The 18,188-nt window shown below is 59.7% G+C and overlaps 1 protein-coding gene across 1 annotated transcript in view; it reads right to left on the reverse strand.

Moving 5' to 3' along the window:
* The window catches only part of ARHGAP35 (Rho GTPase activating protein 35), a 41,705-nt gene that overhangs the window by 12,204 nt on the left and 11,313 nt on the right, over positions 1-18,188 (reverse strand). Inside the window, exon 2 of the mRNA XM_004710398.2 lies at positions 12,546-12,690. Within this exon, the coding sequence (XP_004710455.1) occupies positions 12,546-12,690 (145 nt within the window). The remainder of the gene's footprint in view (positions 1-12,545; positions 12,691-18,188) is intronic.

Genomic DNA, 18,188 nt, shown 5'->3' on the forward strand with positions numbered 1-18,188 from the left:
GGCATTTCTCTTATCAATGGCAGCTTGACAAAGCCATGCCACCACCATCCCCCTTGAGAGTCACACAAAGGCCAGCAGAAGAATGAGAAACAGAAACACCACGTCTGATGAAACGGGGCCATCTGTGACCCCAGCCCACGGTGTGAGCCAGACGGCCAGTGTCACAGTCCCGAGGCTGTGGGAGCGTGATGAAGGGGAATGGCTGTTGTCACAGATGTCGGACACAGCGGGCGGTCCCACTCCTCAGCAGAAATGCTCCCCCCCAGGGGGCAAGCCGGCACCCATTGTTTCCAGCAGTGGGAACCGGCCCAGGGACTGGTGGCGAGGCTTCCTGAGGCCCCAGCTGGCCTGAAGAGTCTTATGTGGAATTTGCAGGACGTTGTCTCGCAACGTGGGGATGTAAGCATTGGGCAGCTAACAGCTGACCAGCGGCCCCTTGGGACGGAAGATGAGGCTTCCTGGCCCTGCAGAGAGACTGAGCTGTAGGCACGGCTGAGGTGAGCAGGTTCTGATGGGAGAACTGTACTGAGAGTTGCTGAGCGAATTCTAACCTGCTGCTCCCATCCATGAGTTCTGTGTGGCCAATGCCTTAGGAGAAAGGAGATGGGTTTGGGGGGATTAAACTAGAGGAGCAGAGTGTATAGGCCTATCCTGTGTTCAAAAGACCAGGAGCTCCTAATGATGCTGACCTAGGGGTCCACATGGGCCACTGCCTCCTGTACTCGGAGACCAGAAGAACTAGATGGTGCCTAGCTACCACAGACCACTCTGACCAGGATCACAGTAGGAAGTCCTGGTCAGGATGCGTAAGAAACACAAAGCAGTAACAAGGAATAAAAAGAACAGATTTACGTGTCTGAAAATGACTGGTGGAGCGGGGCCCCCCCAAGGCAGTGTGTGAGCCTGAAACCCTCTACCTTTCAGCCAGTCCACGGGAGGGCCTGTCCACTACACAGGAACTCCTTTCCACAACCACGTGCACGAGGCCAGAGAAGGTGGGGAGGGGCGGAGACACTGGTAGGATTCACATGCGAGTGACTGCAAACTGCAGTTCATAGAGTGCAGTCCTGCTGAGCCTAAAACGCGCCCCCTGGGAAGCAGGAGGAGGGGTCTCAGTACCCGCCAGAGCCAGCTGTGGAGAGCGTCCTCTGGACCCCGAGGTCCCTGTGCAGTGAGCCTCCTGGATCCACCATCGGAGCAGCAGCAGAACCGGGCCAGCGCACGGGACAGAGGGATGGACGTGCCAGCCCGCAGAGCAAGGAAGGCCAATGCGATGGGGAAAATGCTCTCACCAACGTGGGCTTCCACGTTCATCAAACTTCTTCTTCACAAGCAGCCCTGTGACCACCCTGGGTCCTTCCAGAAAATCTATCCCGATGACCGCTTTGGAATGCCAAAGCACCCGTGGCCAGGACCTTCTGAGCTGACCTCTCTGCCTTGAAGGGAAACTGGCCCTGGAAGGCACTGTTCTGGCTGGACCGTGTTTTGGGAGGCGCTCCAACCTAACAGGGTGAGGACAAGGGTGGGAGCCAGAGCACTTGTCTGCAGCCGCCAGTTCTAAACCAGCCGTTCCTTCCTCTCATACCGACCAAGAAACTGTTTTTTAAGTCTTCATCCCCACTGAGCATGAGGAGGAAAGGGAGAGTCGGCTGCTCTGGGCAGGCCCGGCCCCACTCACACGTGCCTCAGGTAAACGGGGCACCAACAGCACCGAGCAAACTGTCCGTCCTCCTTTCTGCCTCTGCAGGGAAAGTCTGCCAGGAACATAGCAATTGACACTGTAAAAACCAACATCTCTGCCCTTAGCTGGTGCTCCTGAAACGCCGACTAAGTGCACCCCTCCAGAGATCACCGGCCATTCAGCCTCCCCACGGAGAGGGACGCACGGCCGGCCTTACGTCACGGCTGCCCAGCAGGCAGGTGGAAGGCCGCTCTGTGTGGGCAAAAGCTACCTTCCCGTCGGTTCTGCCCACGGGGAGGAAGAGCCAGCAAAGCCGTACCTACAACGTGTTTAAGGAAGCGAGAGCGTCGTAGATGCTAACTCTCCACGACCTTGACATCAAGAGAACACAGGGGGCAGCCGTCCTCCAGCGCTGGGCATCTCTCCTGGCAGCAGGACTGTTTTCCCAATGAGCCCAGCCTTCCATTCACCCACGGACTCTAGGACCAGCGTCGGCCGGGCCAGTCATGCCACCCACTCTCGTGGCCAGGGCTGCTGAGTCCGTGGGGGTCCCCGGGATTCCACATGGCCGAGCTGGGCTGCCATCTTCACGGGCCACGTGCATTGCTCCTCCCACCTCACGGAGCTGCTGGGTGGGGTCTGACCCCCAACCATTTCCAGTGTAGCAGCTGAGCGCCTCACCTTTGGTCACGAGGCTCCCCTCAGTCGTGGTGACGGTAAAACAAGCAAAACGGCAGCAGCCAGATTTACCATGGGGTCAGACGAGGCGAGCTGCCGAGGCTGCTCAGGGACAGCCAAGAACCGCGTGGGGTTTGGAGGCTCTGGGTTCCGGCTTCATGGGATACCCCGTTAACTGGCCTCGTCACCTGCTCAGTGATCCCCTGGCTCTACCTCCGGGCTCCTTGCGAAGTGCCTGGCACAACAACCGGCCCCTGTTTGCCAGAAGCATGGGAAGCGTGGCAAGTGGCCTCCACAAAGAACCGTGGCTCCTGTGCCAGGAGACAAGAACTGGGTGGTGCCCAGCTATCATGACTGGGCAGTTTGAGTGAAGATTCTAGAGCCGAATGCGGATCACAAGGGGGGAAATGTAGAACAGAAGCTTCAATCCTCTTAAAGTCTGTGCTGGGGCCAGAGACGACTTAACCCCAAGGAAGCACTGCCGAGCTCATCTTCAGACCTGCAACCCAACTTATGCCCGAGTCTTCCTGAAAAGGGAGCGGTCCGTCTGAGCAGTGGAGACCGTCTGCTTTGAGCGCATGCTCCCCAAGGCCTCTCACAACAGCACCTCGAGAGGTCGGATGGGACACTGGGGCAGTGAGTGCAGTGGTGGGAAAGTAACCCAGGAGCAGAGGGTGAGAATGGGGGCACCACTCGAAGGCCACCACTGCTCCACTCAGCTGCACGTGTGGAAATGGCCACGCTGGCGCATTTGCCCACGAACACGACAGCAAATACAATGAAAACACAGAAAACAAACACGAGCCTGCGATTCATGCCGCACCCACACTACGTGTGGCTCCAGACTCCGACACGGGGTTCCTTCCACCGCCTCCAGGGCTGACCGTGGAGCGGGTGTCCTCTCCAGAGGGAGCCCGGCCCAGGAAGTGAAAGCCCTCCTTCTGGATTCGGTGTCTGCCACAAGACAGCACCTGCTGGCTGCCACGGCTCCTCGGCTGACTCGTGTGGAGAACACAGCACTGTCTGCTGTGGTCCAGCCCCTCCACACGCACGTGCATGTATCACACACACATGCACACACACGCATGAGACCTCAAACAGGGCCCTGATTGTAGTGGCCGTTATTGGGCCCCTGGCCTGCGTCCGTCCTGGAGGGCTCTTGTTTTGGCCCTGCTGCAGCTGATGTGGGGAGAGGCGCTGTTGCCTGGGCGGCCAGTGGCCTTCAATAGCCGGGTGAGAGCACACAGACCTGGCTGAGGCAGGAGACCTCACGCCACCTCTGTGTGAAAGGCGGGACTTGATTGTCTGACTTCCAAGCCACCTTCTGTTTCACACCAAGCCACCTGGGAGCACCCCCCACTCTGTCCCCTAGGGGGCTGCACAGAAGCATGGGCTTATCTTTCTAGAGCAGGGTTCTCAAGTGCGCTCTCCTGTCTGCAGCCCTGGTCTGAAGCCTCCTGACTTGCTGTGACCTCAATTCCCTACCTGTGACCCAGTTGCTCTGTCTTGGCAGAAAGGGCCAGGCCCCACGTGCGCCTCAGCCTCGGAGACCTCTGTGCCCAGCATGGTGGCTGGCTGTGCACACTGGGCCCACAGTGGGCCTTGGGTTCCTGCCTGGAGTGAGAGTGAGGTGACACTTCAGGCCACAGGACGGCACCGAGCAAAGACACAGATGGGGTGCTAGCCCTTCTGACAAGTGGACAGATACGCGGCGCTCAGGGGCCAAGTCGCCTGCAGAGTCTTCCTGGGCTCCCCGGTTCTTAGGCTCCCCAGCTCTGGCCTCCCATGCTGAGGGCAGCAGCCCTGTGGGACCAAGCCTAGGGTCTGGGTGGACCCGTGCCAGCAACACGGGGCACAGCCCTGAGTGCATCCCCTGAAGACGGGTGCAGGGAGAGGGAGATGTGTGGAGAGGCAGCTGGACCGAGTGCTTCAAGCCCTCAAGGGCCAGGACTCACTCCACACACACAAGGCCACGTCCTGTCCCTCGACTGAGCTCAGGGCACTGGCTTCCTGGATGGATCTAACCGTGTTCCGTCTCTGTCCCATCTCCTCCCTCCTTGCGTGGTGCCAGGGGTCTTAAGAGCACCAATGGTGCCACGCCTGGTCTTGACTCACCTGGGGCAGCCAGGGAAGCAGCAGAGCCGGAGCAGGGAAAGGGGACTCAGCCCCAGAGGACAGTTGGCTGCACATTTCCTCCTCTGACCTCACCTGGGAACCCAGGGGAGGCTGGGAGTAGATGGCTGTGGGCTCCTCCCCCTGGAGGCCGAGATGCCTGGGTAAGATCTTGGACAACAGGTGCCTCTGCCCAGCGACAGGGCCCAGCTAGCATGGGAGCGGCAGGCAGATGAATGCTCAGGGCAGCCATGCGGCCACAGGTGATTCCGTCCACCTTCTGGTGGAGCTGCTGGCTCCAGAACAGGAGGCCGGGGAGGGGCATGTTTGTTCTCCAGCATTGGAGCCGAGGGTAGAGTTGGCTCCAGGTCCGCCAGGCACAAAGCCTCATTTAGGGGGTCTCACTGCACGCACACAGGCGCCCTGCTGGGCTCCTCTGTGGGCAAGCCGGCCCACTACCATCAGCCCCCGCAGCGAGGCTGTCTCCCAGAGGCCCCTGATTAGTGGTGAGATAGAAAACTGATGCACGCATGGGAGACGAGCTGACCTCGAGGAAGGTCACAGGCGCCGGGAGCCAGTCTGTCAAGGCCACTGTCTACTGGGCTTCCGTGACCTGCAGGGAATGCACACGAGCCAGCACATGTGGCAGCCCTCCCTGCTGCTCCTCCTCCAGAGAGGGTCCGCCCCGGGAGGCCACCTGACAAGATCAGCCTGACCACGGTCCCAACTGGCGACCAGTCACAGCCGAGGGGAGCGAGGGAGGTGCGCTCGTTGGGCACACTGACCCGAGTGTCTGGAGGCATCGCCCCAGGGCAGTGAGTCTGGATCGCTGGTTTTGTCCATCCCGGTGACACACCTCCACAATCAGGACACGGCGTACTTGCCCAGCCCTCCCCCACCAACACTGCCACTGTGCCCTCGACAGCCGGTTGGACTTGCACCCCCAGCGCCCACAACACCTTGCTGGGCTCTGCAGTCTGGGGCATTAGCAGGTCTTTTCCAGTGCGGCACCTGGACCGGGCACGGGCTCTGCCCAGGGACCACAGACAGCAGTGTACCCATCCCCGGGGGACCAGGGTCCCGCTGGGTGCACCAGAGCCCACCAGTCCCCAGGCAAGACACTGGCTCCAGGGAAGGTGCCTCCTTCTCTGTTGGGGCTGGGGGAGGTCCTTGGCTCAGCTCCGGGGCCCTGAGGTCCTCAGGCCCTTGGTGAGCTCCACGTGGCACCTGCCTCTCCCCCATTTGGGTCTGCTTGTTCCGGTGTCTAATCTCTATGAACTTTTAAAATCCAGAAGATTTCCAACAAGGGCTTTGACAACAGCTGAGCCTGTAAGGGGGCAGGGAAACCGCCGAGTAGAAACAACAGCCAGGGCAGAAACCATGAGCACATCCGTCCTCCAGGCACAGCGTGGGCAGAGACCGCTGCTGGACGTGCAGGACAGGCATCGCTTAAGGCTCTGCTAGCCAGCCTCCACTGCTCCCACCAAAGGACCTTCCCCCCATGGGCCTGGGTGGGAGATACCGACAGGGTTCAGGTTAATGGACTCATGTGACTGCCAGCCTGCTGGGGGATAAACTGAGCCGGGAAGTGGGGACCGCACTCCCAGCAAGAGGAGGAGCCAGGAGTGGAGCACGTCCTTTAGACCCAAGATCCCTGTGCCACAGTGGAGCAAGCTCCTGGATCCAGGCAACAGCTGTGAGGCCGGAGAAGCAGCAGCAGCAGCAGCAGTAGCCAGACAGTGGCTTTCCCAGCCCACGGAGCAAGTACAGCCGGGTGCTTTGGGCAGGAGGCTGTCCTATGGAGTGGGCGGCCGTGGGCACTTAATTTGGCGAGTGGAGTGTGCTGGCCAGAGCCGGAGCTAAGGCTTACTTAGAGCATTCATTAGCAACCCGCAAAAACCCTGTAACCTGTCCTGCTGAACAACTGTATCCTGAGCACTTCTTACCTGCATTGTCACCTGCTGGCTTCTCTAATGAGCCCTTTTTCATGAACCTTGTCTGGGAGTTCCGTGCAGCTGCGGCAATGGTTACAGAACCCCGCTGGAAAGGCAGAGCAGCCCGGAGCCTAACTACTGGTAAACCCGCACTGAGAACATGCACTCATGTATAATGTGGTTGAGAACACTGACAGGGCCTTGTTCACACAACAAAGACCCAGTCCCAAGAAGGATCGCATCTCCAGCGCACAGGTTAGGATTCCAGCACGTGTTCTGGGGACACAATGGGATGCCCAGCAGGTGGCCGCTCCAGCTGTGTGCTCCTCCCCTGCTGGGCGCTGCTCCTGCTCCAGGTGCACCTGTGGTGTTGCTCTCTGCTCCCACGGGCCCAGACCGAGGTGGGGACTGGTCTCGCGTGTCCGCCCCGTGGGAGTCCCTGCGGCTCCATGTCCTCCCACAGGCCTGGCGCCATCGCCTCCCGGCGGCGACTGTGTGGTGCACAGCTGCACCACACACACACACACCCAGCCCCAGGAGGGCAGGCCCAGCTCAGCTTCACTGGAGAACTGACTGCTCAAGGAACAAAACCCGGCTCCTCCATGGAAAAAGAAAGGAAAAAAGGATGAGCTCAGTAGTATTTGGAGACCAAGCACTGAGCAATCAGGACACAATTCCTGTGCGCAGGGTCACGTATCCAGCCCTGACCCAGCGCTGCTGCCCACCCAGGGCAGTGCTCCTTCAGGTGTGGAACAAGGTGCCGCTTGGCCACACAGCCTGCTGGAGCCGGTGAGGGAGGCCCTGCAGGACAGAGTGAAGCTGCCCCACGGGTTCCTGTCAGCTTTTTGGGAGCAGACAGCTATACCGTATCTTTCTGGGAGTGGGGAGTGCTTGTAAGCCCATCCTGAGGGTGAAGATGGCGCACTTGGTCCTGAGAAGCTGCCCTTGGGAGGGCACTGGCGGGCTCTCAAACACGCTGACCCTGGGGAGTCACTGGCCGGGGACACAGGGACAGGTGCTTGTCCGGCGGTGATTGTGGAGCAGCTGTGGCTCCATGTCAGTGGCGCCCAGAGGCGGCAAGCCAAATATCCCATTAGCTCAGCTAGCTGTGAGTCACAGAGGCAGATCTGATCTGCCGGACTGGCCGCTCCTGCTTTACAAGCTCTGTGACACAAGGCTGGCTAGAGAGAAGATGGGTACAGACCAGGCCGGCTCCCCACACGCTACTCACAGGGGGCTCAGGCCAGGTCCTTTCCTGGGGACCCAAGTCTGGCAGGTATGCTGCAATCTGCTCACACACCCAGAGGGACCCTGGCGCCTTTGCCCACGCCTGAGCCCCTCGCCTCTGGCCAGCAAGGAAAAGACCGCTGGCCTGGAGGTGGGATTGGAAAGTGATGCCCAAGGTGCCAAGGCGGAAGAGCACTTTCTGACATTGCCAGGCCGGTGCACAGCAAGGGCAGACAGCTCCCACCCTGCAGCTGTTACGGGCCATCGATGGCTGCCGCGGTCAGCCTGCACAAAGCCACAGCCTTAGAAATGCTGCAGGGCAAGTTCCACTCCCTCCTACGGGGCCCTCGTGACTCAATCAACTAGACAAAATGAACTTATTAGCAAAACTGATCCATGAATGGATCCACAGCTGGAGCCCGGGATTGTAAGGGAGCCCCCCTTTCTATCATGAGTCTTGTTTCTTTGTATCATTCTCTCTCTATCTTGAAAACACACACACACACACACACATACACACACACACACATGCTGGTTCAACTGATAGGATGATCTAAGGTGCTCATTTACGTTGGTCCTCTACACTGGCACTGACAGCTGGATAGCAGGTACTGAGAATGTCCCGTGTCTGGTGGGCTGGAGGGGGCGCTGACACCCACCCCCCTCCGGGTGGTTCCAAGCATTGCCTGCATGAGCGTTAATGCAGCAGGACAGCCCTGGAACACCAGGGAGTGGCAGTGGGGCCTTTCCTACCAAGGGAGAGGGAGAGGGAGAGGGGCCCAGAAAGCCAGGGCAGCATTAGTCCCTGAGAGAATTCAGTTCCATGTGAGCCCCTCGGAGCTGAGGGAGCAACAGCCCGCCGGCCAGCCACTGGCTCAGCCAGCTCCCTCTGCGCCCTGTGGGTCTCAGGGCTCAGCCCTGCTCGGAAGCGGCCTCACTCACTGTGTGGTGGCCCTGGACAGGCGGTGTTGGCAAGATGCTGAGAGGGTGACGAGATCCAGACAGCACGCTATGCAGAGAGGACACTGGATGGACAACTGTCTAGACGTGGCAAAAAGGTCATTTGAAGAGGAGGGTGCGCAGGAAGGACTGTTGTAGAGAGAGGACAGCACGCACACAGAGTGCATACTGATGGGATCCTGCAGCACACGCCGAGCACACAGACTGGCAGGGGCTGTCTGTGAGAGAGGGGCCCTGGTGGCATGTTGGGTTAATCACTGGGCTGCTAATCGCAAGGCCTGCAGTTCAAAACCACCAGATGCTCTGTGGGCGAAAGACGGGGCTTTCTAGTCCCTTAAAGAGTGAGTCTCGGAACCCGCAGGGCCGTTCTGCCTGGCCTACGAGCCGGCTTCGCTTCCGTGGCTGAGAGTCTGGAGCGCTCTCTGAGGGATGCCGACAGAGCTCACGCCCAGGCTCCAGGAGAGGCTGTGGAGCAAGTGTCATGGCACCTGCAGGTGTGCTTTCAAATGGCTTAACAGTTAGAGGGAGGGAGTGGCAGAGCACATATGGCAAAGCACACACCACACAGGTGGATACTGGCTCATCTCTGCACACCCTGTCTACCTGTCAGTAGGCTGTACCATCTTCAACGAAAAAGGTGGGGGCAAAGATAAGAGCTATGAAGAATTACACTTCACAGTAACGTCTGCACACCCACAGGGAGGAAGCCAAATGGGACAACACGCCACGCGTGCACACACACACTGCCCGGCTCCCCAGAGCTCTGGCAGTGGCCCTGGGCAGCCGTGTCCTAGTTCCTAAAACGGGAACACGCTCAAGAAGCGGCCTGTTGGCGGGGGAGGGGGCGTGTGGAGGCTGTTAGCTGGCCAGGGGCGCCTCGGAGCTGGCTGAGCGATCAGACAGGTGCTCACCAGCCGGGGACTCTCCCATCACTGTCAGAATGCCTCACTGAGGGCCCAACAGCAGGACGCACGCACACACACACACGCACAGTCTGTGACGTGACCACTTCACGGAGGCGGGCAAAGCCATTCAACGTCACATTCTGTGGGACAGGGACCCCTGCTCTCAGGACAATGCTGGTTTAAAAAGCAGTAGTTCTCACATGGGTCAACTAGATGGTGCCAACACCGGCCAGTGGCACCCGCCCCGAGAGGGCTCACCAGAGCAGTGCTGGGTCAGTGGGGGAGACAAATACAGACCCTGGAACAGTGATAAAAGACCGGGCTGCTCCAAGATACATGCCCTCGTCACCTTTCACCCTGGAGCTGCAATCGCCCCTCCCCTGCCACGGCTCCCCACTCAGCCCAAAGGCAGCCTGTCCGGGGAACTCTCACCCCAGGGAGGTAGCACTCATCAGAATCCTGAGCCACAGCAGATCCAAGGGCAGTCTTTGCCCAGGGAGGGGCCCAGCCCCGCAGGCCGGCAGGAACAGGAAATGGTGGACACAAGGAGGAAGGGGAAAGAGGACTGTCGTATTGTGGGGACTGCAGTCCAGTGTCACAGACCAAAATGTGCAGGGAGGCGTGAGTGGAAAGGGAATTGATTCTGTAAACGTTGACCCACATTAAGAATACACATAAACAGATTCATTTAAGAAAAAGAAAGAAGAAAAATCTTCATGGGCTACAGCCAGCAGCCAACTTCTGCCCTGGGGTGGAGAGTGGGTGAGCTGGCCAATCGGGGGGCTTTGCCTCCCCTAGGTGGGCTCTACTCAGATTCCTCCTTTTCCTGAGCCCCCATCTGGCTCAGCTCCTTCTGGAAGAACACATACAGGGGCCAGGAGAAAAGCAAAGCGGGATGGGGGCCGTGGTTCCCACTACGCGACTCCACCACCACCTTCCCGCTCTTCCTGAGCCTGGCCTTTTGCTGAATTTCTACAAGGGCCATGCTTTAATTTTAAAAACGAAGCAAACAACCAAAAGAGTTCGCTTAGGAGTTAGAAAAAGCGTACACGACCCAGACCGCGAGCTCACCAACCCCAGTTTCAGTCCTTTCTGAGATTTCACCACTGCACATTTACAAAGGGCAGAGCAGAACCACCCAGCCCGCCACCTTCACCGACTTAAGTCCTGGCACCGACTTAAGTCCTGGCCTCACCTTTCTCCTGGCGGTCCAACCACCAACCTTCCCCAGCCCTGCCCCACCAGGCTCCTCACTGTCCCCAGGGAGGTGACATTTCCATGAGAAAGACTACGGTGCTGCTGGGAAGGGGAGGGGAGAATGAGGCCAAGTCTGAGGCCAGGGCTAGCACGTGGAACCAAGGCGCAGACACCCAGAGAGCACAGGTGTGATCCGTGTTCCCGTCAGAGAATGTAAGAACCCAGGCTTGTGGCTGTGGTACACAACAGGAAGGGGAGGAAGCAGGCAGGTGAGCAGGGCACAGCGGGCGCCACTGGGCTGGGGGCAGAAGTGAAGTGGACAGAGGCAGGAGGTGACGGAGTAGAACTGACCACTGAAGTCTGCTCACTGGGGAAGGTCGTGTTTACACAGGGCGCAGGAGAGGCAGGCAGGCTAAAGCTTTTCACTGGCAGGGAGCGGTGGGTGAGGCCCTTGCTGGACGATCCAGAGCCAATCTCCTGGCTTGCGTGCAGGCCCCGGAGGAGCCCAGAGGGTACCTGGGTAACACTCACCTGCCTGACACCCCACGGATAGTGGAGAGAGCGCTTCCTGATGGCCACATGCAGAGGGCGCGGGGGAGGCAGCACAACAGGACTTGAGGGCCAGGCTGCTAACTGGGGAAGGTTGCCCACAACACACACAGGCAAGAGTCCGCTGGCTCAGGTGCTCAGCCCAGGCATGTAAGCACAGCTGGGATGGACCCCCAACGTCATGGACGATGAGACTCATTGACGGCACTGTGATCAGAGAGCAAAGCCAACCTCTGCAGGGTGGACCGGAGACATGCCCCCAGCCATGGGACCAGGACACAGCACGCCACCCCCTGCTCCCCCAAAGTGTTGCAGAGTCAAATCTCGAAGGGAACGGAGGCCAAGCCTGGTGGAGGAACATCCTAGGCAGGAACTGGCCTGTTCTCTTTAAACACAGCTACGTCATGGACGAGACAGACAGACAGACAGACAGAGCAGGTCCCGGTGAGGGAAACTGACAGGGACACTCCCCCAGGACTAGTGCTCGGCTCCAGTGGGAGAGCCAAGCACAGTAGCCACTGGTAGCTTGATCACCGAGCTGCAGGGCAGTACCGGGGCCATGACCATCGCCCGGGAGCAGTGGGACTGCAGCCCACGGGGCCACTGTGGTCGTACGTGATCCACTCAGCGGCCCCAGGCCTTCTAGAGAGTTCACTGTGCAGCCCTGCCAACACCAGCACGGTCCCTTGATGGCGCACCACGACCCCGCTACATCCACCTGGGCGGGGACGGCCAAGTTGCCGGTGGTGCTGAAGTCTAACTGCACGCGGCCGGAAGACACCGGGGCCCTTCCAGGCGCTCCTGCCCCAGCAAACCAAACAAAAACACAGTCAAAAGTCCTCTCCAGGCATGCCTCTCAGACACCTGGTCAGCATCCATCACGGCTCCTCATCTGTTTTATAGCCGCAAGGTACTTGGTCCCCAGTGTCTGAGGCCACACAGGTAAACCAGCAGCCCCTTCCATGCCCTCCAGCAGTTTCCAGATGAATGGGGACACAAACGGTTGAGAGGCGACGATGGATCTGCTCATGGGGGAGCACAGGGGAGGCACCTACCTCCCCAGCCCCAACTGGGGTCTAAGAGCAGAGCCACCGCCCAGGTCCAACAACAACAAGTGCGGCCTCGGCGAGGGACCCTGGGCCTGCCAGCACGAGGCCTGCGCAGCCACTTCTCAGAAGGCACTGGACGCTAAGCTGCACTCGTGGCCCCAGCCCAGTGGCCAGCTCGGTGCTCCAGCACACAGCCCACAGCCCCAGCGGGCGGGGGGTGGTCAGCTCCGGGATGTGACGAGGACACGCTTACCCGTGGCTTCAATGTACTCGATACACCTCTCGATGAAGATGGGGATCGGCTTCTCTGGGGTCACGACCGTCGTCAGCGGCACCCCAAAGTAGTTGCTCTCCCAAGTTGCCTTTGTGATGGACGGCCGGGGTTTGGGCTTTGGTTTCTGTCCAGGGGAGAAGAGAACATAAAGCCAAGTGAGTCACTGGCACGGAACCTTCAGCGGCGGGGAGCCGGCCGGCTGGCCACGGCATGAGTTGCCCATGTGTGCTCATCCAGCCTCGGAGCCCTGGCCGGTTGCCAGCCGGTCACACCTTGGGCGAGAGGCTGCATCCTCTGGACGGAGGTGTTTATGGGAGCTGGCCATGTTTACTTAGCAAAGAGAGATGGCTATCGGCCGCTTTGATCCCAGAGGCGCCGAGTAAACAGGAAGTGGTAGTAGCATCCTGAGCAGATAATGGATGCTGGGTCCCCAGAGAGGGCCAGGCCTGCAAGGGGACGGGCACACGGCAGCGAAGACACTGGGTGCTCTCTGTGCAGAGGGGAGATGGGGCAGGGACGCCCCCACTCCCTCTCAGCTTGGAAGGAACCTGGCAAACCCTCAGTGGTTCCCACACTGAATCATAACTTCCAAGCGGTCCCCCCAAAAGGGGCAGTCCTCCCGGCCCCTCCATTCCCCCAGCACAGCAGGAGCCACAGCGGCCACATGCCTCACTTCTCTGACACCTCCCGACATTCTCTTTACCTGAGGGGGTCTGCACCGAGGGGACCCGTCTTCCAATTAATGTCTCTACACCCCCACCCCATGTCCCTTTCCCCTCCCCCCTCCCCCCTCCCCGAGGCACTCTGGAACTGGCGCGCCAGCCTCATCCTTTGCCGCTCATGGAGCCGCAGGGGACAAGGCTCTAGCCAATTTCCCCTTTCCCACACCCACTAGAAATCCACCTGAATCCGCCAGAGAAGGGCGAGCAGAGCCCAGGGGCAGGGGACCACGGGTTCCGTGGCCTCTGTGACACTGACCAGAAGTAGCCCCAAACAGACCACTCGGGTTGGGGTCACAACAGAGGGTCCCAGGCAGAGAGGGTGGGAGAGAAGCACGGACTCAAAATCATCAACAAAGAGACCAGGAGCTGAGTGCAAACTCCCACCCCCACCCCTGGGACCGTAGCTCCCAACCTGGGGGCCAGCCCTTCAGTGCAACAATCACTCACGCCCCGCCACTGAGCCGGAGTTTGAAGACACAAAACCCGCTCACAGAGACCCTGCAGGACCGGGTAGAACTGCCCCTGTGGATTCCCCAGCCTGGAACGCTCTACGGGAGCACAAAGCCTCGTCTGTCTCCCGTGTAGCAGCTGGTAGGTTTCAAACTGCTGACCTTGCGGGTCGGTCAGCAGGCCACCACGCAACCCACCACGCATGACACCAAGTGTCCTCCCTCAGACAACAGACAGGACAGGGACACTCGGGAGGCATGCACTCCGGGGAGACTAACAGGGCATTTTCAGGAGACACAGCTCAACGCTGGAGGGGTCGGGAGGGAGGAGGGATGGACACGGGGATTGTGGGACGAAGGAGGAGGAGCCGTGTGACACAGAGGGGGCATAGCAGTGCCACACAACCAAGCGTGGACAGATTGCTGAACGTGAAACTACTCTGCTCAGGAAACTGTTACCCAGACCCCAGTGTGTGTGACACACACACACACACACCCCCCCCAACTAAAGAGCATCAAAGGAAACAGAAGCCTGGTTTCTGCAGCAATCGGGCTTCATTTCCAAACAGACGAGAGTGATTCAGGGGCAGGTTTACTAGGACATGCGCACAGCCTGTCCCTTACAGGATGCACCAGTCCAAGGCTGCGGGCCCGCCACGTCCCCCCTTAGCCCGCTGGCCTCAGGCTTGCTGGTGCTCTGCTGCCCTGGGACATGTCACTTCCTGTTTGGTCTGAGCTTCTCCAAGGACTTCCTGTGCAAACCAGGAGCCAGGCGACTGTGAACATGTGAGGGAGGTGCCAGCCTCTGCACCGGCCCCAGCAGCAGCCCCTCGCACACAGCCCAGGTCTTCCCAGTGAGTCAGAATCCACTCCGTGGCAGTGCACATCTGAGTCTGAGCGGCCCGTGCTGCTGGCAGGCAGGGCCTCTTCTCACGACAAGCCAAACGTAGAGCCGCGGAGATTGCCAGCCAGCCCACCGGGTGGCTTCAGTACAGAGCGTTCTGTAACACAGACAGGTCTGGGGCGCCCTGCTTCCCCCAAGGGACTGTTCCCACCCACTGTGAGATGCCCCCTCCTCAAACCAGTGCTCAGGCCTCCAAGGGCTGCTGAGAGCGCCCACAGCGGCCGCCGGGGGCTCTGATGCAGCGAGGAACAGCACAGGAATGATGGCGGACACCCTCTCAGGAAACCAGGGCCCTGGTGGTGCAGTGGTTAGGAGCTGGACTGCTGTGATCCGCAAAGTCAGTAGTTCAAAGCAGCCAGCAGGGCTTTCTACTCCCATCAGCAGTTTACAGTCTGGGAAACCCACAGGGCCGGGCCTGTCCTACAGGCTCGCTATGGGTTGGCATTGACCTAGGCAACAGTGAGTTGTTGCGGGTTTTGAGACAATACTTAACCTGACCTCAACCCCGCAGACAGCCTGAGATCAGGCAGCCTGCCCTCTGTGGCACACAAGTCGGCTGCCCACGAGTAGGGGCTGGCCAGGCGGCAACCAATGGGAGCCAAGTGTCCAGCGACTGAGGAGGGACTGAGCCCAAAGGGGTCCGCCCACGCCCCGAGTCTCTTCCTTTGCTACACAGCCTGGTGAAGGCCTGGGGGCAGCACACTGTGCGAGGCAGGCCAGACAGACACAGAGGGGCAGCTGCTGGATAGGCTCACTCAGGAAATGGGCAAATGCACAGAAACCAAGCTGGTGGCCGGGGCTGGGATGGGGAAGAGGTCGTGTCAGCCAATATAAAGGGGGAACCGGAGAAGTTAAGACAGACTGTGGTGGCCCTCGGTGCTCCGCCCACCACCCGCCCACTGGGCAGTGCCTGGGCCTGGCATCCAAGGCAAGTGGCTGCATTCACCTGAGGCGACTGAGGAGGGAGAGCCAGGAGGGGCAGGGGAGGCAGACATGGGATGTGTGGCCAATTGCCTCGATCAACACTGGCCTCCTTTGCCACGAGACCAGAAGAGCTAGGTGGTGCCCAGCCACCAGGACTGGCCACTTTGACCAGACTCTTGGATCAAAGGGGCGTGGTAGTGGTGTGTGTTGGGAGGGTGGAATTAGCGGAGACGCGCAGACCAGTATTTCAAATTCTCACAACTTCCAGGTTCCCTGGAACCAAAGAAGGTGGGTGAACCCTGAGACTACTGGTCCCCGGTCTGTCTTTGAGCCTTCAACCCAAACTTTCCCCTGAAGCCTTCTTTGAAACAAGCAGCAGTTTCAGCCTCGCTGGTAAAGATGGTCTCCCTTGCCCACTGTGCTCTTTTGAAGAGCTCTCTCTCTGGGCTCAAAGCGTCAGCAGAACTCGGAAGATTGGTCAGGGAGCTCGGAGGCAGCGGGTGTCCGTGGGGGGGGGGGAGAAAGGACCCAGAGGCGGCGGCTGCGGAGGCTGTCTGAGCACATCAGCAGCGTCACAGAACTGGACTAAGAGATCGTCCAACTGCTGCATGTCCGGCCGTGAATCACATCCTGGCCATAATTAAAGTTCTCTCTCTCTTTTTTTTTAAAGGCAGGGAGGGTTTGCTAAGTCTTCCACACCTCAGAGGCTGCAAGCTGCCGGCCCTGTCACCAAGGGGATTCTGCCGTTCGGCAATGGTTCCATTAGCCGCCCCCCGCTGGCCCCCAGCCCCTCTGAGACTCCAGGGAAGGAGTGTTGGTGGCACAGGGGCTGAGTGCTCGCTGCTAAAGCACCCACCAGCTCTGCTGTGGCCACGAGGACAGCAGCCCAGGGCACCCTCTGCCTCACAGGCTCGCCGGGCCTCGGAAGTCAACTGGAGGGCAGGGCACAGCAGCATCGGACGACGCAGCTCCTCAAAGAGGCCACAGCCAGCCCGCCCGTCAGTTTACAGATGGGGAAGAGAAATCCACCACAGCATCACACGCGTCGCACACATGCACTGCACTCGCGTGCCCTCTCTCACACACACGGAGCTAGTCTCACGCGCAGATCAGGCGCACTCTGGTTTACAGCAGCGAATCCCTCTCTGGGGCGTCACAAACCCAGGCAGCGCGGCCGCTCGCTCAGCGAGGAGGCAGAGTCTGCATCAGGAGGGTTGCTGGGGCCCTTTCAGAAAGAGACGCCCGTCTGCTGAGCGGCCTGCCAGATGTCCCAGGTCGGGGTCAGCAGAGCGCCACTAGTTACTGCATCACTGGGTGTCCTTGGAGAGGTAGAGGGCAGACCCACCCTAACCATTATCTCTGGGGGCGGGGGCGTGGGCAGGACCCAGCAGGCTGTGCAGACAAGAGCCACTAGAACAACAGTGGAACTGCATGCAGCTGGGCCTCCAGAGGGGCTGGGTCGGTAGAAAGCATGCAGGAGCAAGGCGGGAGTATGGCTGTGTGCGAGGTGCTAAGCCAGCCGCTGCTGCCCTGTAAGGCGGGGGTGATGAGCTCCACGGGTCACACCTGGAGTCGGAGTTCAACTGAAATATTCTCTGCTGGGAGGTCTGGGCAGGTGCCACCGTCAAGGTGGCCCCGGGTGTACAGAGAACAAGGGCACCAGGAGGGATTCCCAGGCCGTGCCCTCTCAGAAGCAGAGTGCCAGGCCTTTCCTTCGAGGTACTTCTGGGTGGGTTCTCAGGACCACCTCTCGGTTGGCAGCTGAGCACATAACCGTTCTCGACGCTCAGGGCCTCCACTACTCCCAATATGGGCCATATTTGTTTGCCCAGGGGTGGGGGGCCAGAAACATGTCATCCTGACCATAGATCATCGAAACCAGCAGAGGAGTGCAAAGGGAGGGGCACCTGGTAGCCCGACAGGCAGGAGGAGGGGAGGGGGAAGCATGGCCGCCTCCTGCCTCAGAGGGATCCCCTCTGGGCCGATGTTCTGCACGTTTTTACAGTTTTTCAGCAACCATTATCACCTAGCAGAGCCTTCCACGTCAAGGACGGGAGACACGCAGCCCAGGCTGTTTACCCACAGAATGTGGTCTGGATGGCGACAGTGACATCTGAGCGGGGACACCCTCCCTCCTCACAGCACACAGAAGCAGCGTGCCAGAGGGTCAGCTGCCTACTGCGCTGTGCCCAGTGGTCCAGCGGCACAGCCTGGCCTAACTGCTGACTGGAGCGGCGCCTAGGAAAACGGAAACCGTATTTCTATCCCATTAGCGCGGTAGAGGGCTGCAGTCTGGGAAACCCACAGGGGAGGTTCCACCCTGTCCTATAGGGTTGCCCTGAGGCGGGACTGACTGGATGGCCGGGAGCTTGAGTTTTCATTGTGAACTAGTTGGGGGTTTACAGACAGATGAGCCCTGGAGGTGGGAGTGTGCTGGGCTGCTAGCCACAGGTCCAGCCGTAAAACAACTAGTCTCAGAAACTCACGGGGGCAGTTCCACCTTGCCCTACAGGTCACTGTGAATCAGCACAGACTCAATAGCAGGGAGGACATACCAGGGGTCATTTTCCATCTCAAGAACTTAAAGGCAGCTTATCAAAGCTCCCAAGGGCTTGCCCCCCCC

Source organism: Echinops telfairi, unplaced genomic scaffold, assembly GCF_000313985.2.
Source record: "Echinops telfairi isolate 266 unplaced genomic scaffold, ASM31398v2 ScPeMD7_655;HRSCAF=1070, whole genome shotgun sequence".
In the NCBI taxonomy this organism is placed as follows: domain Eukaryota; kingdom Metazoa; phylum Chordata; class Mammalia; order Afrosoricida; family Tenrecidae; genus Echinops; species Echinops telfairi.